The following is a 26,848-nucleotide window of genomic DNA, read 5'->3' as shown; positions in this document are numbered from 1 at the left end:
GCATGTTTCCATCTGTCCAGAAAGGATGCTGTGGAGATGGAAGTATTGAGTATGCTGGTAAGGTGCATGCTGATTGGGCTTGGTTGTAGAGGTGATGGGGTAGGAGTCAGTAGCCGCCCCGGAGTGGATGGTAGACATGATGCCTGAAGTGGTCAGGGCGGCGAGCAGGGACCAGGTGGTTAGGGTATGGCTGATGTTCGCTGGTTGGTTGAGAATGGCGGGTTGGAGGCTGAAATTGTTGAAGATGTTGGTGATCTTGCTGTGGAAGTAGTCTGAGAGGGTTTCGCAGAGTTCTTGGGAGGGGTGGATGGTGCTCTCTATGGCTGTTGGGTGGGAGAATTCTTTGACTAATTTGAAGAGTTCCTTTGTGTGGTTGGCCGTGGAGTTGATGCATGTGGTGATGGCTGCTTTCTTTATGTGCCGGTGATATTTGCTGAGGGCGGTTTTGTGAGCTGCTCTGCCTGCGGGGTTCTTAGTGGCGTGCCATCTTTTCTCCAGTTGGCAGCAGTTGCGCTTGGTTGTCCTGAGTTCTGGGATGTACCAGCTAGCAAGTTTGGAGATCCTGTTGGATTCTGTAAGTTTCAGTGGGGTGACTGTCAGTGCTGTCAGTAATCCAGGTGACAAAGTTCTAGACGGCCTGGTCGAAGTCTTTTGATGCCTCAGGTTGGAACCTCAACACCGTCCTTGGCACATCAACCACTAAGTACTAGTCTATGATTCCATCATATCTGAAATTATTGATGCCATTCATACCCTCTAGGACACCAATGATTCCCCTACTACCAGCGTAGCATTGGTATGGGACACCCTGAAGGCAGTGGTCCAGGGCCGCTTTATTTCTACTGCTGCCCAACTCAATAGGGAGAGAAGAGACAATCAAATTTGCTTAGAGGGACAGGTAAGGGAGTTGGAGGAAGCGCACAATCAGGCTCCCATAAAAGAAGGCGCCAGTTCATGACAGCGTGTAACAACTTAAGGCTCTAGATATAGACAAGGCAGAATATGCCCTCCTGTGTACTGAACAAAAAAAACTACACAGATTGCAACAAAGCCAGTCGCCTGTTGGCATATCTACGGGCCCAAGTTCTTAAGCGACAAGTGGCGGAAATAGAGGTAACACAAGGCAACAAGGTACAACAGGATAAGAAAATTGCTTGGGAATTTAAACATTTCTACGCTACCTTATACATGTTGGAAACCCTTGAGCTGCGGGACGCTGAATCCTACTTAGCGCAGGTCCCTTTGTACCTAATTCTTCAAGATGACGCTTCGTACTTAGACAGGGACATTCACCCAAACGTGGTACTTGTGGCTATCCATCGCCGGCAATCAGGTAACGCACATTGACATGACGGCTACACATCTGAATTCTATAAAATATTTGTGGCTCCTTTAGCCCCTCTCCTTGCTTGCCTTTACAATTCCTTTAGCACTACTGGCTCCTTTACAGACACCATTAGAACAGCTACCATTAGGGTGCTCCCTAATCCGCAATCACCCTGCGCTTTGCTCTTCGTACCTGCCAATCTCCCTGTTAAATGTTAACTTCAAGATCTTCACCAGTAACTTGGCGGCCCGCCTTGCCCCGTAAAATCAGGGTCTCATGGACCCCAAACAAGCTGGATTTATATCTGAGAGGGGCTGCAGTGACAACACCAAATGCCTCTGCCATCTTCTTGACAAAATCCAGCGCTCCTGTGCACCTGCTCTTCTATTATCCATTGATGCCGAAAAGGAATTCGATTTAATGCACTGGCCATATCTTCGGTTGGTACTCAATAAAATTGGTCTGGGCAGCAGTTCCACTGCTGGATCTGTTGCAGCCACATAGGCTCCACAGCGACAATAGGGTTAATGGACTGATGTCGCAAACATTCGACGTCCCACGAGGTACCCAACAGGGCAGCCCCCATCGCTGTTCCTTTTTGCCTTTTATGTGTAGCTCTTTTCATATCTGCAGACATGCTAAGATAACAAGCATAACAATGGGGTGGAGTGAGTACAAACTCGCTCTGTACGCCGAAGATGTCATGATATTCATGATAGCCCCCAAGCATCCACTCACCTCCTTGCCCCCTCTGATGTGAGAATTGAAGGCATTCGGAAAAACATCAGGGTTCAAAGTTAACCTCTAGAAATCTCAAGTACTTAATCTCACCATCCCAAAAGCTGACCAACTCTAAATTGTGCGCATCTTCCCTGTTGCCTGTGCTACCCAAGGGTGTATACCTGAGCCTTCACATCCATTGTACGCCGGCACGTAGCGCGGAAAGTAACACCACTCAGTGCAACCTCCTTACTTGGAAGGGTGACACAATTCCTTGGCTAGGACAGCTAGTGGCAGTCAAAATTACTCTATTGCCCACGATATGCAGACGCTACCTCACACGTACTTAGTAAATTGCAACACCTTATTGAAGACTACAGTTGGGCTGATAAGAAGGCCCAAAAGTGCAGAAGCAGGCATATCTAGCTCTAGCAGAGGGTAACCTGAGCATTTCCCATGTAACATGATACTATCAGGTGGACCAGTTCCGCTATCTGGGGGAGTGGTCCAGAACTCGTACGGAGAAGCACTGGTGTTTTATAGATCAGGCAGTGGATACTGCTGGTGTTGCCTAGACCTCAAAGGTCACCCGGAGTCTATATTTTATCTGTGGTCAGGACGATGATGGGTACCCGGGATAAGGTGCAACTGTCATGGAAGCTCATCACCTGCATCTCACCCCAGACTTGCCCCCTGCTTATCAGGGAACTGCATTTGCACTGGGGCAGAATGGCAATTGTAAGACACTAGGGGACTTATTTGACCAGAATAGACTAATGGACTTTGTGCAGATCCGACTCAATTATGACATCCCCTCTACTGCACACCTGCAATATGTTGGTATTCGACACTTGGTTCCAACTTCACATAGACCCTCACCCTAGCCGACATCTCACGCCCTTCGAGAAGTGGCTTCTTACCCGCGACACAGACAAACACCGCCTATGAGATATTTATACTTTTCTCAATGCTCCACCCTCCCCTGCTAAATCGGGAGCGCAGCAACAATGGGAACTGGAATGTAAAAGCCTCTTTACTTCAAAAGACTGGTCAGACATACTATAATGAGCTCGTACCTTTACCTGCAGTGTCTCCGGCAAAGAGACATTACTCAAAATCACACACTAATGGCACCATGCACCAGCCAGAATTGCTAAGTAGAAACAGGGTGGAGGCGCTAATTGTTGGAGAAAAAGCGGACAATCAGGCAGTGACACATTTTCTCTGGCATTGCCCCAAAGTGCAACAATACTGGACAGAGGTTTTAGCAGACATTAAAGAGATGTATGATACTGACCTTTCCAGGCCTCCTCAACGCCCCAACCTACCCCCTGAAATCGGTGAAGGGACGGGCTATTACCTTGGCTCTCTGTGCAGCCTACCAAGTCATACTGTCTTGGATGGTGCACGGTCAGAATGCCAACACGGCTTGATTGGCTGCATTAGCTACGGGAACTCCTTGGCATGGAAATACTGACTGCAGTCATGGACTGAAAGATGCCACACTTTGATAAGGTTTGGGGACTGAGTGTAAAGCTCCACTCCCACAAATTCAGGGAATTTACATGGCTGCATATTTGCGCATAGTACGCCTTAGTCACGCAGAATGTAATGCTGATTAAGATATCAATAGGAGGACTTCTCACAATGCTCCCTGGTACAGCCTAGGCCTCTTGAAAAATGTTCTCACTGGGGTTGTCAAGCAGACCCTATTCACCCTCTCCTATCTTCCACTTATCTTCTTCCTCCATGCACTCCCAACCTCCCTTCCGCCTCCTAAGGTCCTTCACTGGCCAGTGGATGTTAGTGAGAATTTTGTTGTACAGTTTCTCTCTCAAAACTAACAAAACAGATTTAAACACTAAAGAGTCTATTGGGAAACAGGAAGCTGGAAACCAGATTGGGCTCTTGTAAGTTAGTAGTTTAGTTCATTTTACTAGGACTGTTTTTTTCAAAGAAGGCTCTAATGTCTGGTGTCCAAGATACCATGAACGAGTGTTTTGTGAGGAACTCTGCTCACATGCTTTATTGGAATCTCCTCTCACATAGTGCAATTAAAAGGTTTCACTCCTATGTGGAGTCTTTTGTGCTTTATAAGATTTCTCTTGTCAGTAAACGTCTTCTCACACTCTGTGCAGTGAAAAAGTCCCACTCCTGTGTGTATTCTCTGGTGTCGTCGAAGGTTTCCCTTTAGAGTAAAGCTCTTATCACACTCAGTGCAGTGAAAGGGACGCACTATTGTGTGCACGTTTTTGTGTCTGAGGAGATTCTCATGAGTAACACTTTGTTTATATTCAGTGCAGGGGAAAGGGCTTAGCACTTTGTGGTCTGTTTTATGTGCAACTAGAAGTGCCTCGCTCAAAAATGTCTTGTCACATTTGGTACATGCAAATAGACTTGGATTGTCATGGTTCATTTTGTGCTGTTGGAGACTTTGTGCATCACTGAAGCTCTTGTCACATGCATGAATACTGACTCTTGTGTGTAACTGCTGGTGCCGTCGAAGTGCTCGCTCATCAGTAAAGCTCTTCTCACACTCACTGCAGGGATGAGGTCTCAATCCTGTGTGTATTCTTTGGTGTCCTATAAGGTTTCTCTTATTAGAAAAGCTTTTCTGACATTCAGTGCAGTAAAAGAGATTCTCTCCAGTGTGTTTTCTTTGGTGACGTAGAAGATTTCCTCTTAGAGTAAAACTCTTTTCACACACAGTGCAGTGATGTAGGCTCACTCGTGTGTGTATTTTCTGGTGCTTTCTGAGATTTTGCGTGTTTGTAAAACTCTTCTCACACTCGGTGCATTGATGAAGCCTCACTCCAGTGTGTAATATCTGGTGCCTTCGCAGTGATCGCTTGTCAGGAAAGCTCTTTCCACACTCGGTGCAGTGATAAGGCAACACTCCTGTGTGAACTCCTTGGTGCTTTAGAAAGTTTCGCTTGTCAGTAAAGCCCCTCTCACACTCAGTGCAGTGAAAGAGCTTCTCTCCGGTGTGTGTTCTTAGGTGACGCCGGAGATTACTCTTCTGAGAAAAACTCTTTTCACACTCCGAACACTGATGGGGCCTCACTTCTTTGTGTATTCTCTGGTGGCGAAGAAGATGTTGTTTATGAGTAAAGTTTTTCTTACACTCCATGCAGTGGAAAGGCCTCAGTACTGTGTGTGTTCTTTGATGCCGTACAAGGCTTGTCCAATAAGAAAAGCTTTTTTCACATTCAGAGCAGGGAAAAGTTCCCATCCCTCTAAAGGTTCTTTGATGCTGCGTCACAAGTAACGAGTTGATACATCTCTTTTCACGGCCAGAGGATGCAAGTGTTCTACAGTTCTTGTGGATTCTTTGGTGTTTTTTAAGGTTGTACTGATGAGAAAAGGTTTTACTGCACTCGGAACACTTATGGACCTCTTTCTTGTTCATGCTTACTGTATCCGATTGGTGTGCTGAAAAATTAAAAGAAAAGATAAAGTTGTATATGAGACATTTAGATAAATATGTACAGATACACTGTTACATGTCAAAGGACGACTATGACACAATAGAAATGTGTGTTGAGAAAACTGCACTGGCTTCTGGTCAAGGCCAGAATCAGACCAAGATAAATAAGTCTTATCAATTACCCATCAGGCTTCATAATGAAAATGCGTACAGATTCTCCAGCGAAATATCACCACTTACACACCGGTATGTAAACTTTACTCCTTTGACCAGGACCTTCTGTGGTCTGACTATGCATCGGTATTAATCCTGAATCATTAGTTTAACAAGAGTTAATGATCTAAAAAGGATTACAAGTAATTTGGTAAAACTGGGAAATATGCACAGGACAATTGTCCAAGAAACAAGAAAAATCCAGCAGAAACGGTTGCACTACCATAGACCTCTGTGGCCAGTGGCATTCCATAGGGAAATCTTAAAATTGGCAGATGATGGAGCACCCAGAAATGACAGAAGCCTATGTCATTGGGAATTCGGCTAATGGTATTTCTTCATTGGTGGTTCTGAAACTTCCAAAATGAGGATCACGTGGATTGGAGGAGCTCTGCCATAGTTGTCCCCACCACAATTCCCAAAGTTTGTAATTTGGAACCCCACAGTTTAGTCCATGTGGAATCATCATCAGACATTGAGAAATCGACTTACGCACTCGCTGGGGCGACTCTGATTTTATCATGGCAAGCTAATTTAAGGGCCCACTGGCCTATTCTGGCGAAAGAGCTTGAGCCAGCAAACACCACATGTTTTATTCATTCTGAAAGTGGACGAGCAATAAAGATGCCTTTCCATCTTGTTTTAATCTGGTCACATTTGCTGTGTGTTCAAAGACAGAGGTCAAATGTAAGCTTATCTTATTGCTGCTCATTTTATCCTGGAGAGTGGTAGTTACTTTTCTTTCTCCGACAGCAAATTAGAGAATTTTGTAAAGTGAACTGTCTGACAAGCGACCTCTGACCCTGCTCGCAGGCAGGTCGCTCCCCACGCTGCTGCACGGCCCTGCCTGCATTGTTTTTGCCTAAATCTTATATTTTTCGCCTGTGCCTGTACTTCCTTTCTTGTCCAGACTTGTTTTTATTCCTCTGAGCCTGTACTTGCTTTCTTGCCCAGACTTGTTTTTATTCCTCTGTGCCTGTACTTGCTTTCTTGCCTAGACTTGTTTTATTCCTTTGTGCCTGTACTTGTTTTCTTGCCCAGACTTGTTTTTATTCCTCTGTGCCTGTACTTACTCAGACTTGTTTTTATTCCTCTGTGCATGTACTTGCTTTCTTGCCCAGGCCTGTTTTTATTGCTCTGTGCCTGTACTTGCTTTCTTGCCCAGACTTGTTTTTATTCCTCTGCGCCTGTACTTGCTTTCTTGCCCAGATTTGTTTTTATACCTCTGTGCCTGTACTTGCTTTCTTGCCCAGACTTGTTTTATTCCTTTGTGCCTGTGCTTGCTTTCTTGCCCAGACCTGTTTTTATTCCTCTGTGTCTGTACTTGCTTTCTTGCCCAGACTTGTTTTTATTCCTCTGTGCCTGTACTTGCTCAGACTTGTTTTTATTCCTTTGTGCCTGTACTTGTTTTCTTGCCCAGACTTGTTTTTATTCCTCTGTGCCTGTATTTGCTCAGACTTGTTTTTATTCCTCTGTGCCTGTACATGCTTTCTTGCCCAGGCCTGTTTTTATTCCTCTGTGCCTGTACTTGCTTTCTTGCCCAGACTTGTTTTTATTCCTCTGTGCCTGTACTTGCTTTCTTGCCCAGATTTGTTTTTATACCTCTGTGCCTGTGTGTACTTGCTTTCTTGCCAGACTTGTTTTTATTCCTCTGTGCCTGTACTTGTTGTCTTGCCCAGACTTGTTTTTATTCCTCTGTGCCTGTACTTGCTTTCTTGCCCAGACTTGTTTTTATTCCTCTGTGCCTGTACTTTCTTTTCTTGCCCAGGCCTGTTTTTATTCCTCTGTGCCTGTACTTGCTTTCTTGACCAGACTTGTTTTTATTCCTCTGGGCCTGTACATGCTTTCTTGCCCAGACTTGTTTTTATTCCTCTGTGCCTGTACTTGCTTTCTTGCACAGACTTGTTTTTATTCCTCTGTGCCTGTGCTTGCTTTCTTGCCCAGACTTGTTTTTATTCCTCTGTGCCTGTACCTGTTTTCTTGCCTAAACTTGTTTTTCCTTCCTGTGCCCAGTTCTCCCGCGGCCCCTGCCCGTTTTTCCCGCTGCTGCGTCCCTGTGGCCCCACCCCCTGCAATCCCATTCGTCGCCCCGCTCCCCCTCCCAGCTGCTCCTCCCTCCCACATCCCCTCATATGGAGGCTGCGCAGCAGGCGCGCCTAAGGCAAGCCCGCCTGCGCCCGTCCCCACCAGGACTGCGCCCAACGCCAGGACCCCACAAACGCCACAACGCCCGACATCGCTACGATGCCAGAACCCTCCATGCACTCAACACCAGACGATCACACACCTGCTTCCTGGACGCCTTGAAGCGCACCCACAGAGCTTTCACATGCCGGAACTGCAGCTTCACAAGCATCCGCCCCACCATGCTACAGACCAGGAAAGAACCCAACTACCTCAGTTGCATCCTTCTCAACACCCGCTCTGCCCGCAAACACACCGTTGAACTCTGGGACCTACTCGACTCAACCTCCCTAGACGTCGCCTTCCTGATGGAGACCTGGCTGAACCCCGCCTCGGCACCCGACATAGCCATAGCCGTCCCGGAAGGCTACAAGATCACCCGCAGGGACCGCACCAACGGAGCAGGAGGAGGTATGAAGAATCGCCATCATCCACAGGAACGCTCTCAGAGTCTCGAACAACACCGACGACACCCTCAGCACCGCCCAACACCTGCACTTCCAGATCCACACCGACCCCACCACCCTCAGAGGAACCCTCATCTACAGATCCCCGGACCCCGACCACAGTTCAGCGACTCCATCGCCGACTTCGTCAGCACACACGCACTCGCCCCCACGGACTACATCCTCCTCTGGGACCTGAACTTCCACCTTGAGAACAACAATGACACAAACTCCACCACCCTGATCGACAACCTAGCCAACCTCGGACTCAGACAACTCGTCACAACACTCATCCACTCCGCCGGCCACACGCTTAACCCCATCTTCTCCGCAAGCCTCCACGTCTCCTTCAACCACACCACCGAAATCCACTGGACAAACCATCGCTGCATCAACTTCACCTTCAAGAAACCCATCACGCACCACCGCACCCAACAGATGCCTCGCCGCTGCTGGAGCAAAGTTACTGAAGACCAGCTAACAACCACCCTCGCCCAGAACCCACCCGCCGACCCCACCGACCCCGACACCGCCGCCCGCAACCTCAGACAGTGGATCAATGACTGCGCCAACACCCTCGCCCTGATCAAGAAACCCTCCAACAGTCACACCAACAAGAAAGCCAGCTGGTTCACTGAAGACCTCCGGGCATCCAGGCAAACCTGCCGAAAGCTGGAGAAGATCTGGCTCCGTGAACAAACACCTGACAGCCACGCAGCCCACAAGAACTTCACCCGCAGACACCATCACCTCATCAGATCCGCCATAAGGGCCTCCTTCAAAGACCGCCTAGACAACAAAGCGCATAACAGGAAAGAGCTCTTCAACATCGTGAAGGAACTCTCCAACCCCAGCTCCAACACCAACACCAACGACGTCCCACCCTCGCAAGATCTGTGTGACTTGCTGGCCACCTTCTTCCACCGCAAGATCGCAGACATCCATGACAGCTTCAACGCCACGACCGCCCCGACAACCACGGAGACCTCGGCCCGCACGACCACCATTCGCCTGCTCTCCTGGACCAACATCAACGACGACAAAACCATCAAGATCATGAACACCATCCACTCCGGATCTCCGCCAGATCCATGCCCACACCACATCTTCAACAAAGCCCGCACAGCCATCGCACCCCATCTCCGGAAAGTCATCAACACCTCCTTCGAGACAGCAACCTTCCTGGAGAGTTGGAAGCACGCGGAGATCAACGCCTTACTCAAGAAACCCAAGGCGGACCCAAAGGACCTCAAGAACTTCCGGCCCATCTCCCTGCTCTTGTTCCTGGCAAAGGTCATCGAGAAGACCGTCAACGAACAACTGACCTGCTACCTCGAGGAGAACAACATCCTGGACCCATCCCAGTCTGGGTTCCGCAGCAACCACAGCACCGAGGCTGCCCTCATCGCCACCACCGATGACATCAAGTCCCTGCTGGACAACGGAGAAACGGCAGCCCTCATCCTCCTGGACCTGTCAGCTGCCGTCCACACGGTCTGCCACCACACACTACGAACACGCCTCTACAACGCCGGGATCCAAGAGAAGGCCCTGGACTGGACACCTCCTTCCTATCCAGCAGAACACAGAGCGTCAGCCTTCCCCCCTTCCGCTGCGAAGCCACTGAGATCATCCGTGGCATACCCCACGGCTCATCCGTCAGCCCAACTCTGTTTAACATCTACATGGCACCGCTCGCCCACGTCGCCTGTCGGCATGACCTCAACATCATCTCCTATGCCGATGACACCCAGCTGATCCTCTCCCTCACCAAGGACCCCCACACCGCCAAAACCAACCTTCACGAAGGAATGAAGGCAGTCGCTGAATGGATGAGGAACGGCCAACTGAAGCTGAACTCGGACAAGACAGAGGTCCTCATCCTTGGATCCACCCCTTCGGCCTGGGACGACTCCTGGTGGCCGACCGCACTGGGAACCGCCCCAACACCCACCGACCACGCACGCAACCTAGGGGTCATCCTTGTCTCCACCCTCTCCATGACTAAACAGGCCAAAGCCATCTCCTCCTCCTTCAACACCCTCCGCATTCTACAAGTGGAGCCCCACTGAAACGAGAAGAACGGTCACCCAGGCCCTCGTCAGCAGCAGGTTGGACTATGGAAACACCCTCTACGCAGAAGCCTTGCCAAACTCCTGAGACGGCTCCAACGCATCCAGAACGTCTCTGCACGCCTGATCCTCGACATCACTCGCCGCAGCCACATCACACCCCACTTGAGAGACCTGCATTGGCTCCCGTGCAACAAGAGGATAATCTTCTAGCTCCTCACCCACGCACACAAGGAACTCCACAACACCGGACCAACGTACCCCAACAGACGACTCAGTTTCTACACCCCCACCCGCCAGCTCGCTCCACCGACCTCGCCACAGTCCCCCGCTTCTGAAGAGCGACCTCCGGCAGCAGATCGTTCTCCCACCTCGCCGCCAAGACCTGGAACACCCTCCCCATCCCTCACCTAGCTGGACCTGGGATTTATAATAGGTCTGTTACTAATAGGTATAAAGCCGACTTTAAGGCAACTGTATTAAAAACAAGGGCTGGGGCATTTACCTTTAACGTACTCTGCGCCACTCATGATTGTTTCTCCCTTCTTCCCCCTGTGTTTCTTTGTCTTCACAGGAACTCTCACGGCCTTGAAGAGAATCCCCTATGATTCGAGTGGGATTCGAAACGCGTAGGCCCTACTCTACCAGTCTACATTAACTCTTGGGCATCTGATTTATTGAGCCAAGAGCACATCACTGTACATTACTATATAAGATCTTTATGAAAGTTTGGAATGTTTTTGTAAATATAAGAATGTACATACAAAACAGTCAATTCAAATGGTTTTGTAAATATTTGTAGATTTTGGTATTTGTTCTTATTGCTCTCACAAATCTCCCCCCCCCCCCCCTTTTCCCGAAAGTGGTGTATAATTGTTGTGGTTGCTTGTGATATGCCTGAATTTTGAATGAATGTCTGTAAGGTAAACCTATATATATATCTTTTGTCCCATGTGTCCTTTTGTAAACTCTTTTGTATATATATAAAAAAACTAAAAGTGAAGATATATGTTGTAAATATCCTGAATAAAATACTATTAATTAGTCATTCCCCTCTTCTGATCGTTTGTTCAGATCTGTGGTAGCCATTAGTTGTTGTGTTATTATGCATATCAGTACTGGCATTTTCATTTTGTTGGTTTAGAATTAGGCTCAGCCTTACTGATTAGAGCCAGCCCTTCGTTGTTTTTCCTTCCCAATAATAAATGCAGGCAGCTTGAACATCGAGAGACCACTGTTCGCTTTTCGCAAAAGCCGCAATTTAAAAGATCATCTAGTGAGAGCAGATTTGCCCAACCCCAGTCCTCACACAACACTTGATTCAGTTTGAGGTTTAGTCGCTATTTTGGGACACTCTAAATGTGGCCGATGTAATGTGTGCGAATTCACCATTGAGAGAAAATGTTTAGATCATTCTCCAATTTTTAGATCCTTTTCCAGTAACCAGTTAAATGACGCCAATAACACGGATTGCCCCTGCATACATGGACTTTTTTGGTAGTCTTTCCTCCCTCTCCATCAGCATACTCACCTAAGATGGCGACCGCCCGCGGTCTATTTAAACTCCTATTACACTCTGGCCCCCCAGTTCCTGCCATCGTGCTTCGGAACCAACAGCACACCATTGCCGTCTTTGTTGAAGGTAAGAGATGCGGCCCCAAATTGAGTTCCCCACAGCCCTCTCAAAACGCTCGTAAGCATTACCTTGTCCCTAACCACCATACCCCGCTCTCCATTCTCTCTCCCCCGTAGCTTTGCCAACGCCCTGAAACCGCTGATAAACCTCCAGGCTCACGGAGGAAGCGGTCTAACATTTCCTCGCCAAACTCGAGGCTGACACCTACGAATAAGAGCTTCATTCCTGTTACCTCTACTCCGGAATGGACAGTAATTGAAAGGTATGTGCCCGGCATGATGCAGCTTATCAGCTTAAATATTTTCACGCAATGATACTGCAGCCCCCAGACACTATTCAACCCTATTCTCATTCCAACAGTGCGCACTGACTGCCACCCAAACGGGATTCAGCCGCTCTAAGAAGCCACAAACTCTCCTAATACCACACCATAATCAGGCCAATTGTGTGGTAAGCACTACCTCGAATTGCCCACATTAAATCCACTGGCTAAGACCACAAGTAGGAGCCACATCACTGCATGACAAATTAGTAGCTTTTGAAATACGGCACCCAATTCTGCTCTTCACTTGTCCATCAAGAACGCTAATTGTGAATTAGTCATCAGGGACTGCATGTAAATATATCTCTCTGCGCTTTTCAGCTCTTTATTACCTTCCCTAACCAACTCCGCCGTTCATATTTAATTTTTAAGCATTTTATCCCATTCATAGCTACCTTTGTACACATCTATTCCCGAGTACAAGCACCTTGTGATACGGGTTCTCACATAGATATTATGCGTGTGACTCAACACGGGAAGTTCAGCACCCCCTTCTTCTTCCATCCTTTTCTCTCCCCACTCGCCATAAGTTATTTATTTTATGTGGTGCAACTTTAATCTCACTCGCTGTAAATCTTCAGATCTGTGTGTTGCCACTTTATATCAGTTGTTGACATGCTGGAAAACCTTGTTTCTTTCCTGAATTCCTGACAGGTCCCGGTTGTTTGTTTTCCTGTTTTTATCCCAACAGGCATTTTGGTATGCACCAGGCAATCTTAATTGTTTAGTCCTGATGATGATCCCTCTAATTAATGAGCTTGGGATCGAAACGTCGTCGACAATTCGAAATAGTACCACTATGGTCCAATGTGTATAATTAATGTGGTCACTATTTGGGTTAGCTTGCTCTATTGTATGATTAAGTACAAACTACCATAGCTCCACTTTTGCCTGTAACTTGTTTTGTTTATTTGTTATTGTTTGTTCCTTCTGCTCCTTGTCCTCTGTATCGGGTGCAGGATTGCGTCCCGCTGTATTGATTTTCTTATATCATTTACCATTTCTAATACATTGTCACATTAAAATTCTTTGTCCGGCTGGACATTGAATATATATATAGTACCCATTCAGGTCTATATCCCATTTGTCCTGTATATTGTCACTCGAAGGACCATTGTTTGCGAAAATAACTCTGTAAAAGGAGAAGCATAATGCACAACAGGATGTTCAAATTCCACAGAGAAAGCGGTCAGTCTCCAACAGTAGTCTGGGGAGAGTCTGAGAAGTCGGTGTTGGCTGCCTGCATCTCATGGGATATGTGAGTAGTATCAAATGTACAACATAGGATATAAGAAAATGCAACTGGCTCACCCCCTCCTCAGAAACTTCACTGACTATCTATATGATTGCATCACCTTCACAGCCAGTGGCAGCTGGTGACATTTCAATGTGGTTAGACATAAAAATTGGGAAGAAGTGTTACATCGCAAGCCTGACTGACATAAGGAAGGGAGGGTATTGGGGGTTCCCCCACAGAGAACAATTTGAAAAAGAGAGTGGCAAATGGTGCATTTTAAAGCACATTTTGAGAAATTGCACCATAGGAATAAACCCAACATCCATTGCAAAAACATTTTTACAGTGCCATGTTAATACTGGTTGTTGTGTGTGCTGCCAATTTGCTTATTTAGTTGACGTTTGCAAGATGGTAAATATAGTCTGTACTCAACATTGTACCGCAGCCACTAACGCTCCTTGGTTTGCCTGCCCAATGCTTTCTTTAAGGCGGCGAAGAAGCCCCAGGTTTTCATCTGGTCTGAAAGTGCTCATGATTATTAAATTAACAACAGTGAGGAAAATACTTTCTTGAAGGCCGCAGGTCGTTAAAACTATGTTTGTGAATATAATTCCATGTAAGGATAGATATGTGTGTTTTTGTTTACATGGGGGCAGAAGCTTCTGCAGGAACGTGTCATGCAGTTTAGCCGCCACTTCCTTAAATCGTCTGCTATTCTGCTGTCTCTAAGTGCATTTGTTAGTCTTTTAAGATAACGAAGCATATATGTGTTTGAATGGGGTAGAACAGAAAAATAATATGTTACACAGCGCCCACAACAGCAAGAAGGCCCGACTGGGGAACCAAACGCAGTCCTGCCTCCTTTCTCTCCTCCCTCTACCTCTTTCCATCCATCTGCTCTCTCTGCTAATCTCGGTACTCCCTCTCTGATCTCTTTCTCTCCTCGACGCTCCTTCAATCGGGGAGCTGAGGAAGTGCGATGCACCTGCCTTGGGCCTGGTCTTTCAGTTACCTTCAGCCACCCCGCTGAACAGTAGAGTGACCATTTACAATGTTGAGGGGTGAAGCTCCACAGCCCTCTAGGGAGGAAGAAGGAGTTACAAGGGGGTGTTATATGAGCAATCCATCTCTATCAAGAAAATGGAAGTTTAGCTGAATGAAACCACAACAGTGATAAAGGGCACCCAAGTCTACTCAAGATTGTAGGGACACTATCACATCAATAAGGCTCGTTTGAGGAATCCCAACATCTATTAGATCTCAGAAATGTGTGAAGCAGCCCTAATCACCTGCTATCTCATTCTTTGCTTGGTAGCACAGGGACTGGGAGGGAGCGTGGTACTGGGAGTAATGGATGGATGTTCTGCACTCATTCTGATAACCCTGTCTGCTCTTAACTTTTCATGCGTCCCCACGACTCAAACTCATTCATTTGGAGTGAGCTGTGACCAGCGTGCTGCAAACCCAAGCAGTACCTTCCAGCGACAAGCTATTGCCTTAGGAAATGGGGTTCCAAGGCATTCGGTCTATAGCTAGACATTCCATAGTAAAGCCGCACTTTACCTGTTTTGTAGTTTTGGTTCTTTAACCCCTTGCCTGCACTGAATGTTCCGCGCTAGTGCGGAACGTTCTATTGCGCGGGCGGGCCGCAACGTTCAAAGGACGTGCGCAGCACTAAAGAAAGTAGTGCACGCGACGTCCGCTGAACGTTGGCAGCAGCGGTGGGGTTAATAAGAGAACTTTACTAAAGAATGCTTGGAGTGTTTATCTGGCTTCCACTTTCTCTTGAATTCTATATATGCATCAGACACCCTTGGACGTTAATCTACAAATGCGCACACTTATTTCCTGAAATTAATCTGGATGGCTGCTGGTCGTGGGCAATGAAATGCATAAATCTAGCAGTAATAGATTAATCTCTATGGCTGTCTGATGTAAATATAAAATACTGCGGAAAGAAGAAGCCAGAGCAACACTGCAAGCATTCCTTTAAAAAGTTGTGCCTCGATCACCTGTCTAATGTTTAAGAAAAGAAAAGACAAAATATGCCGACGAAAATCTTCACAGATCACAGTCAGTATGTTTTATTGTTTCTTAATAGGAGACAAAGCACGTAATTGGAAGCTGTGCACATTTTTTAATAATTCAACAATAAGCACAAGGGCTTTGTGCCGTCATGAAATTAACGGATAAGAAAAAAGATGTGAACTCTGCACATATTGGCATCGTAGCATTGGAAAAATAAGACCAGAGTCTTATTTTTTAAAGCATTCTGGGCTTTTTTTGTGAAGCCCTAGAGATACGTTGAAAAAGTATATTTCTGGCAGCAGATGGCCCTGATTCAAAGCAGAACTGAAGGAGGGTCTCCCGTCAAGGACCTCGCTCATATGCAGAAGGACACACTGCTCTCTTGTCTCAGTTTATACCATTACTGGCGCTGGGCACGATGGGAAGAGAACAAGACTAGATAGAAAATGCTCAATCACTGCGTGGCTTCCAAGTAAAGTCATACAGTGATTACCAATGTACTGAGAACCTCCTGCCCCAGCTCTGCCTCATGTACATGGAGGCTGGAGAGTTCAGCAAAGCAACTCAAGACTCATATCTTCAAGGAATATTCGTGAATAACATAAAAAGACCTGTTACCCCATGGCTCTTGATACTTGCTTAATCCACAAACGCCCAACCTCTCCCAGGAAGCCTGCAAGCACTTCACTCTAGTCCCACAACCCTGTAAAATACTTAAGTGTTCCCTATAGTTATAGGTATAGTCACCAGACAGACAAACGCACAATCTTGCTTTTCTTCTGTCATCCATATCTTCTTAGTGTATCTTCCCTGCACCCACTCATTAGCTGCTGTTTGGACTCAGACCTACCGTCTTTCTATAAAATCAACAATACTGGTTGCAACATCTTTGCAATAATTCACCAATATGGTGTTTCCAAATATTTTGTCAAAAACTGCAAAACAGACTTTAAACTCAAACCTAGAGAAATTGCCAGCTCAGAAATACGACATGTCCGTGCCTGGGGAATTGAAAACGAATCTATTGTGCTTCACTAATAGCTGTGATACCTAGCTTAACACTGAAATGTCTTTTGCAGTGCAAGAAACCAAACGCTTGTGCTGGAAGTTCCTTTTCCCTAGACCTGAGACTAAATATCCAATCTCAAACCCAGGGGCGTAACATGAGCCCCCTCTGGACCAAGAACTTTGTCAGTCCTTTGTTGTTGGCCGTGACTCTGTGTCCCCCAAATGATATCAGGTTTGATGGCATTTAAATATATGCCATGTTTGGTTTTGTTGTCTGAGTATCAATATGGGTCCCTGAGTGTCTGTGTGTTGTATGAGTCTGTTCATAGATGTCTGAGTGGGTGATTCACTGGTTGTATGGATTAACAAGAATTTGCAATGCAATTGGTCTCGCATTTATGAGAGTTTGAGCTATTGCCCATGCGGCGCTTTCACATTCATGAAGGCGGTGGTCCTTTCTTTAGACAAGACACGTCTAATTAAACAGGCGAGTCTGACATTAAAGTGAAATAGCGGCATGGGGGCTTTGACAAAATAAAGCATCTCTTTGTCAAGTTGACAAACAGATTTTTGTTTGGTAAAAGGGCACAAGCCGTGTTTTCACATTAATGTCAGCCGCTCACCTTTCTTAAGATGCGGTTTGTGTTTATAAAAAAAGGGGGGGGGGGGCACGGCCTCTATGAATGTGAAAGCGACATATGGGCCCTAGTACAAAATAAAGAAATAAGCGTGGCCGCTATACTTAAAGCAGATTGAGCTGCTAAAATAAATACCTTTTAAAATAGCGGCCGCTATACTTAAAGCAGATTGAGCTGCTAAAATAAATACCTTTTAAAATAGCGGCCGCTATACTTAAAGCAGATTGAGCTGCTAAAATAAATACCTTTTAAAATAGCGGCCGCTATACTTAAAGCGGACCGAGCTGCTAAAATAAATACCTTTTAAAATAGCGGCCGCTATACTTAAAACAGATTGAGCTGCTAAAATAAATACCTTTTAAAATAGCGGCCGCTATACTTAAAGCGGACCGAGCTGCTAAAATAAATACCTTTTAAAATAGCGGCCGCTATACTTAAAGCGGACCGAGCTGCTAAAATAAATACCTTTTAAAATAGCGGCCGCTATACTTAAAACAGATTGAGCTGCTAAAATAAATACCTTTTAAAATAGCGGCCGCTATACTTAAAGCGGACCGAGCTGCTAAAATAAATACCTTTTAAAATAGCGGCCGCTATACTTAAAGCAGATTGAGCTGCTAAAATAAATACCTTTTAAAATAGCGGCCGCTATACTTAAAGCGGACCGAGCTGCTAAAATAAATACCTTTTAAAATAGCGGCCGCTATACTTAAAGCAGATTGAGCTGCTAAAATAAATACCTTTTAAAATAGCGGCCGCTATACTTAAAGCGGACCGAGCTGCTAAAATAAATACCTTTTAAAATAGCGGCCGCTATACTTAAAACAGATTGAGCTGCTAAAATAAATACCTTTTAAAATAGCGGCCGCTATACTTAAAGCGGACCGAGCTGCTAAAATAAATACCTTTTAAAATAGCGGCCGCTATACTTAAAGCAGATTGAGCTGCTAAAATAAATACCTTTTAAAATAGCGGCCGCTATACTTAAAGCGGACCGAGCTGCTAAAATAAATACCTTTTAAAATAGCGGCCGCTATACTTAAAGCAGATTGAGCTGCTAAAATAAATACCTTTTAAAATAGCGGCCGCTATACTTAAAGCGGACCGAGCTGCTAAAATAAATACCTTTTAAAATAGCGGCCGCTATACTTAAAGCGGACCGAGCTGCTAAAATAAATACCTTTTAAAATAGCGGCCGCTATACTTAAAGCAGATTGAGCTGCTAAAATAAATACCTTTTAAAATAGCGGCCGCTATACTTAAAGCGGACCGAGCTGCTAAAATAAATACCTTTTAAAATAGCGGCCGCTATACTTAAAGCGGACCGAGCTGCTAAAATAAATACCTTTTAAAATAGCGGCCGCTATACTTAAAGCAGACCGAGCTGCTAAAATAAATACCTTTTAAAATAGCGGCCGCTATACTTAAAGCGGACCGAGCTGCTAAAATAAATACCTTTTAAAATAGCGGCCGCTATACTTAAAGCAGACCGAGCTGCTAAAATAAATACCTTTTAAAATAGCGGCCGCTATACTTAAAGCAGATTGAGCTGCTAAAATAAATACCTTTTAAAATAGCGGCCGCTATACTTAAAGCAGACCGAGCTGCTAAAATAAATACCTTTTAAAATAGCGGCCGCTATACTTAAAGCGGACCGAGCTGCTAAAATAAATACCTTTTAAAATAGCGGCCGCTATAGTTAAAGCGGACCGAGCTGCTAAAATAAATACCTTTTAAAATAGCGGCCGCTATAGTTAAAGCGGATCGCCAATAGTAAATAACGTAAAAGCGGGCGGCGTGCTGCGAGGTAGTGGGTGGAATTGGGGCAAATCATTAAATAAAATGAGGCTCAGAGCCAGGATAAAGTAGACCGTGTAAAAAGACAAGTAAAAGGTTCGGTCGTTATGGGGGGTAACAAATGCAGACAGGCGGCACCAAGGAGGGACTAACAAGTCTAATAATGAATAGTAAGTCAGCGTTTACGAAGGACAATGACACAAGTCCACTACTGCATGCGCTGCAGGCTTGACCTAACAAAGCAACGTTATTTCTATGCTCCCATTAAGAGCTACTTCTGGGCTTCAACATGTTGGTCTGTTATAATTGAAAGAGGCATATAAATTGATTAGACGCCTCTGTATGACAACCATTAATGCCAGCCACTTAATACAGTAGAGCAAATTAAAGTGCGTGTGTGTCTCTCCGAGGTATGTGTTTGCGTGATTTTCTGGGATTGTGAGTATTTGCGTGTCTATATTTTGTTTATATGCTTGTGTGTTTCTTTGCTTGGCGTATGTTTGTGTGTGCAGTAATGTGAGGTAGCTAGACCGCAAAGACTCTTCACTTTCAAATCTGGTTGTGTTCTGCGATGTCATTGTTTGTGGAAAGTCCATGCACCCATTGTTGAAAAAAAAGCCTAATACCTGGCATGAGTCCTCACAATTGAACATGTGGGACAACGTGTGCAGTGTTCCTCCATCCCCGCCAGTACAACCTAAAAATGTGTACTTGTCTTTACACCACAGTCTCATCGAGGTCCCTGGTATAAAGGTTTACATCAGGTTGTGGGTTTAATTAAATGGATTTCAGCGAGATTCAATTTTGCTAATGATAAACACACGGCCTGGAGCGGAGGTTTGACGCCCATTGCTCGCTGAAATGCGAATCTGGACATGATTAAACTTTGCATTGGCCTCCAAAGCTCTTTGCATTTAATTCTGAAATGGATATTGCCCTCAGCAAATGGGCAGCTTTTAAGAGGTTACCTAAAGCCAGCGATATAAAGTGTGCAGCAGCCTCAGACGTTAATGCGTATCTTTATTTATGCCTCAGTGTGAGCAGTGACAGGGCGGTGTGGCACAAGACAGTGCATATTATAATGTGGATGTGGGAGAGTAGGTTGTGGTGCTGTTACATGTTTGCAAAGACAAATGTATGTTTTTAAAACATAATTCTTTGTCTGTACTAATTACGCTTGAGTGTTGATTAATGCATCTTAGTGTACACAAACTGAGTGCATACATGTGTTACTTAGTGCTATTTACAAAAGAGTGCCTCTGGTAAAGGCCTGAGAGAGTGTGTGTGTGTGTGTGTGCATGTGTGCGTGTGTGCGCGTGTGTTTGTGTGCGTGTCAGTGTGTGTGTGTGTGTGTGTGTGAGTGTGTGAGAGGTTTTTTGTATACTTGTTTAGAAGTACCAAATATAGCATGTTAGAGCATTCAATCGTAGGTGGCGGCCAGCTAGGTATATACAAGCCACATTCAGTACATCCGTCACTTACTAGAACAGGTGCATTAAACCGCTACAGACACAGTAAAGCGTGAATGTGCTTCAACATGAAAAATGCGCATAGGAGCCAGTACTTGCCTTAATAGTCGAAAAGCTGTTCGTCTGCGTCATACAGATGATTATTTGCCCTCGTGCAACCTTCATTTGATGCCCTTCAGCCAAAGTTGACGAATTTACGGTTGCATTGAAAAACTCGACTTAAGACAAAGTTGACAAACATTTAATAATGTTTGTTACTGTGTCTTCGGTTGACACTTAACCCCTTGCCTGCGGTCGGAATTCCGCTCCTGTGTGGCACATTCCGATCGCAGGCGTGGTGTTGACGGCTCCCGGCCGTCATCAGCACAAGAGCACTGTGTGCCATGACGGACGGGAGCCGTCACCAGCATGCAAGGGGTTAATTAAGAATGACAGCTTTCCTGTTGTTTGTTTTGTTTTTGAAATGTTGCTGCGTGGATGTAAAAGAACGTTCATCCAATGTGTAAAAGCTGTATTCCATGCAGAGGTCGATTACCACATCTGTGAGTGGTGGTAAGAAGTAGCAATATGGCTCAGAGGGACGGTTGTTTGGCAATGCCTGCACAATAGATTAATCAGTGAAGTGTTCCATGAAGAGATGGGACCCTCTTTGAAAGAAAGGGGAAGCGAGCAGACATAAAACAAGCATTTACAATGCAATGGTTCCGTCTTTGTTAAAGTTAGAGCTATTGGCATTGCTCATGACATTATTTTTGTTTTTAAAACCTATAAATAAATGTTGTTGTCATTTACAATGCCAATAGCGTAATCTCTCGCAAATGCGAAACCTATTGCATTTGCACCACACACACACAGAGCCACACGCACCCACACACACACAGCCACACGCACCCACCCACACAGAGCCCAACACACACACACAGCCCAACACACACACATAGAGCCCAACACACACACATAGAGCCCAACACACACACACACACACACAGAGCCCAACACACACACACACAGAGCCCAACACACACACACACAGAGCCCAACACACACACACAGGGCCCAACACACACACACAGGGCCCAACACACACACACACAGGGCCCAACACACACTCAGAGCCTCACACACACACACACACACACACACACACACACACACACACACACACACACACACACACACACACACAGAGCCCACCCACACACACACACACACACACACTCAGAGCCACACACACATAGCTACACACACGCACTCAGAGCCACACACACGCACTCAGAGCCACACACACACACACACACACTCTCAGAGCCACACACACTCAGAGCCACACACACACACACAAAGTCGCACACACACACACAGAGCCGCACACACACACAGAGCCGCACACACACACAGAGCCGCACACACACACAGAGCCAAACACACACACTCAGAGCCAAACACACACTCTCAGAGCCACCCACACACACTCAGAGCCACCCACACACTCAGAGCTACACACATAGCCACATACACACACAGAGCCACACACACACTTGCCCCCAACGTTGGAGTTGCCTGCGCACTTGCAGGGCAACTCGAAAGCACAGAGCTGTAGTATACTTTGAATCATACTAATAAGAGAGTGAAAGGAATGATTGAAATATTAAAGTAGACTTAACGCAATTTAAAACAAGAGGCACGAGATGGCAGAGTAATAGAAATGATGACGAGGGGAAAACAGTAAGGCTTGGAATTTAGTGCTATGGGAGGCTTTATGGGGGTAGAGCAGCCACGAACAAATTTGTACTGAAATGAAAGCTTTGGCAAAGGTAGAGCAGACAGCCCCTAAGCTGTAGTTAAATGAGAGACTCCACAAGGGTAAAAGAGAGGCACAGAGGTATAGTTTAATGAGGGCCATAAGAAGTAGACAACAGGGGCACGGACGAAGTGCATAAAATAAAAAAACGAACCATGGAGAAGAGGGGCTGGCTTCAGCCCACTACTAGGTAACATATGCGCGAACACCAGCATGCGCACCAGTCCACACAGGCACTCACAGACAAATATACACAAAGAGACTCAACACACACAGAAATACACATGTGAACACCAACAAATGCACCAGTCTACACAGGCGCCCACAGACAAACAGTAATAGAGAGAGGAACACAAAACACAGACATACACACGTGAACACCAACATATGCACCAATCCACACTGTCACCCACAGATGCACCAATACACACAGGCACCCACAGATGCATAGTCACACACATACAAAGAGGGACACAAAACACAGACATGGACGCGTAAACACCAACATATGCACCAGTCCACACAGGCAGAAAAAAAAATGTAAATGTAAATTACGTGCTTATATAGCGCACGACTACCCGGAGGCATCTCGGCGCTTGCTTAGGGAACCCGTCCTGGTATTCCCCTGCGAGATAACCCAACAGGGCATCCGCAGGGTGAAAGCCAGGCATCCCGCCGCGAGGGGCCGTGGTGGAGATTAAGCAAGCTATTGCCCAGAGCTGCAGAGTGTGAACTCATGATTCAAGTAGGCACCGAAGCGAGAATTATCGAGTCCATGGACATATTGACTCAAGACCCTGCCGTGACGGGAATTGAACCCTGGTCTCGGGCTGACCCTCTGCTTCAGGGTATGCCTCCTCTAACCAGTGAGCAGACGCACATACAACAAGCATTTCAATGCAACGGTCTCGCCTTTGCCAAAGTTAGAGCTATTAGCATTGTAAATGACATTTTTTATTTATGTGTTGCTTTTGAAAACAGATAAATAAATGGCATTGTAATTTACAATGTCAATAGCTTAAGCTCTCGCAAGCAAACGGGAGACCTATTGCATTTGCACCCACCCACAGAGCCCCACACACAGAGAGCCCCCCACATACAGACACAGAGAACCCCCCCACACACACAGAGCCCCCCCCCCCACACACACACACACAGAGCACCCCCACACACACACAGAGCCACACACACACAGCGAGCCACACACACACAGTGAGTCCCACACACCCACACACAGAGAGCCCCCCACACACACAGAGCCAGCCCCCCCCACACAGAGCCAGCCCCCCACACACACAGAGCCAGACCCCACACACACAGAGCCAGCCCCCACACACACAGAGCCCCCACACAGAGCCCCACACACACAGCCAGACACAGCCCCACACACACACAGCCCCCAACACACACACACAGCCCCCCCACACACACAGCCCCCAACACACACACAGCCCCCCACACACACAGCCCCCAACACACACAGCCCCCCCACACACACACAGCCCCCAACACACACAGCCCCCAACACACACAGCCCCCCCACACACCGCCCCCCAACACACACAGCCCCCCAACACACACAGCCCCCCAAACACAGCCCCCCACACACAGCCCCCCCACCCACACAGCCCCCCCCCACACACACACAGCCCCCCCCCACACACACAGCCCCCCCACACACAACAGGAGGATGGGGGGGCAGAAAAGCGAGAAACAGGGGGGGGGGTGGGGGCATACACACAAAACAGAGACTTCATACGAGGAATCGCATGCGGAGACATACTTCTATCATTTATCAAAAGCCCGAGGTTGTTTTTACAAATACCTTTGGATTTCAGGATCCATTGCTCTAAACAAGTGACTAAGACTAAGGATGCAAAATCAAAATGTAAGATTAAAGCGAAAAGCTAAGGCTCACAGATATGCGCTATCAAAATTAGAGTTATAATGGTGCCCCACTGAAACTGGCAGAGCTGAAGACTGTTCTATGACGAGCTTCATTCAAAGTGCTGGACTCGAGCATCATACGTGTAGTTTCCGCAATCAATTATTAGTTTATACGAATACAGTCCCTGCACCCCCAAAGCGGGGTTTGGGGGGGTAGAAAAGCGATCACGAGGCAATAGGGGGCGGGGGCAGAAAAGCGAGCACAACGGACAGCTGGCCTCGCACACTGGGTGCGCCAAGGAGATCATATTAAAAAACATACCGCTAACAAACATGCCAGGACGGCACTAACCTGTCTGGTGTTCTGCCCTTCTCCCACTTTCAAGTCTCGTCTCGTCTCGGGTAGTAAGCGCTGTGTTACTACTTACTCCTTGATACAAACACGGTAACATAGGCGACTAGGCGAACTAAAGAACTAGAGAAAGGACTTCACAGCAACACCCCCTGAAGCAATGTCAAGCGGAGCGTCCATTTTTAATTGGGAACATGTAAACACTTTCCAATATATATTTAGGACGTCAGTCGTCTCTCTGAACAACAGAGCAAAAGGGAAGCATCGTTCATGCTACTGCAAGAGAAGCCATGGAGTTTTCGGCATTTCAACAGATATCAGGTTCCCCAGGTTCGTGAGTTTGCAGCTTATCTATCAAGTTTATGTTCTTGGAATCTGCGAGTTGTAGCCCGTGTGAGAAGTTGAGGAACTAAGGAAGGAGGAACTAAGGAAGGAGGGTTGGGGATAGACAAGGCATTGAGAGGCAGTGACCTAGAGGGTAGTGAGTCGGGGGAGAGACTGACAGCGAGAGGAAGGGCTGAGAGAAGAGAGGGCAAGGGGGATAGAATTATCACAGCATGAGGGCCCCAAAGTAATAATTATCACAGCATGCCGAGAGGCGCCCCACGCTGCTGGAGCACTCATCTGCGCATTAATTATAGTTGAGTGCTCCAGCAGCCTGGGGCGCCTGTTGACATGCTGTGATAAGTGGTGTCTTGCTGTGATAATTGTTATGCCTGCTCCCGATCAGAAAGTGAGAATTATCACAGCATGAGGCCCCAAAGTAATAAATATCACAGCATGCCGAGAGGCGCCCCACGCTGCTGGAGCACTCAACTGTGCATTAATTATAGTTGAGTGCTCCAGCAGCCTGGGGCGCCTGTTGACATGCTGTGCTAAGTGGGGTCTCATGCTGTGATAATTGTTACTTGCGGCGCCTGACGTGCTGCGCATTAATTAACGCGCACAAGCTGTTCCACTGTGAAGCGCGTTCACAGACCTGAATCGGCTCGTGCCCATAGTAGAATCGGCTCGTGCACAGGTCTGTCTCCAGGTCTGTCTCCCTTGGAGGCAAACACAGCGACTATAAGTCTCGTTGGCGACAGCGCTTTGCGCTGCAATGCCAGCGATACCTAAAAGGTGCATCTGGGAAGGGCTGTATGGGTGAGTTAGTGTTTGTATGGGTGTGTTGGTGAGTGAATGAATGTCTCAGTGGTATATCTTTGACTAACTACATATGTTTTGAGGCACCATATGTGAGTGTTGGAATATATAAATGACTATACGTGAGACTAAGTTATTTGAAGAGTGGGTGTATAAATAAGTGTCTGCTTCCGTCAGTGAATGTATTAGACAGTAGATATGTGTTAGTATCTATAAATAAGTGATGTGGTATGTCTATAAATAGTGGAGTAGGTGTGTATTACTGTATACATGAGTAAATGGGTATGTGATTGACTCCGCATTACTGACTAGGTGTGTGAGTAACTCTATGGATGAGTGGCAGAGTGTGAATGCATGTATAGATGTATGAGTGCATATTATAGTCCTGTATTGATGAGTAACTACATGTATAAGTGACTGGATGTGTGTGTAGACCTAGGAAATAGTGAGTTGTATATAGTATATGGCATTCTTGTGTGTATGGTTTCAAAAATAGTAGTCTCCATTTTAGAATGGGTGTATCAAAGTTTATATTAGGGCATCAGTATGTTCATCAGATTATCACGTGGACGATGTCATGAGTGATGTCATTTGAGATGTCATGAGTGATGTCACTGACCAGGTCATGAGTGATGCAATATGTGACATCATCAGCAGTGCATTGCGGGCGTGCGAGTTATAGTTAGCTCAACTAACTATAACAGGTGAATTTCTCTGGTTTTATATGAGTCAAATGTCCAACTAACTATAACGTCCCTGAAACCTATGTTTTTTTTGTTAATTTCAAAAGGTTTTTTAAATGCTAATTTCTAACTATAACGTCTGTAAAACCTATGTTTTTTTCAGTGAATTTCCAAGGTTTTTTAAATGTTAATTTCATATTTTAATGTTTATAAAAACAATTTTTTCTATTTTTTTTGTAATATTTTGGAACTTTATTACCCTTTTCTTTTTTTTTACTTTAAAAATTATGTAACGTCTTATATCTTCCCCCAAAAATATGTATATCTTTTTTTGAGAAAACTGCAGTCCCATACCGGTAGTGTACCAAGCTCCATCAGCAAGCGAATCCTATCCGCCATATTGCTAAACTCTTATCCAACGCTTTTGTGGCACCGTGTCCCGCGTGACATCATAGACG

At 46.1% G+C, this 26,848-nt stretch overlaps 1 protein-coding gene across 1 annotated transcript; it reads right to left on the bottom strand.

The window, feature by feature from the left end:
• Positions 1-4,025: 4,025 nt before the first annotated feature.
• LOC147700501 (uncharacterized) lies at positions 4,026-7,099 on the bottom strand. Its single transcript, XM_086929657.1, has one exon. It carries the CDS (start codon positions 5,454-5,456, stop codon positions 4,089-4,091), a length of 1,368 nt encoding a protein of 455 aa, XP_086785783.1. The 5' UTR covers positions 5,457-7,099; the 3' UTR covers positions 4,026-4,088.
• Between the last annotated feature and the right edge of the window lie 19,749 nt (positions 7,100-26,848).

Source organism: Lissotriton vulgaris, chromosome 7 (genome assembly GCF_964263255.1).
Source record: "Lissotriton vulgaris chromosome 7, aLisVul1.2, whole genome shotgun sequence".
Classification (NCBI taxonomy): domain Eukaryota; kingdom Metazoa; phylum Chordata; class Amphibia; order Caudata; family Salamandridae; genus Lissotriton; species Lissotriton vulgaris.
Note: the sequence above shows the minus strand (reverse complement) of the source record. Positions and strands in the feature narration are given on the sequence as shown.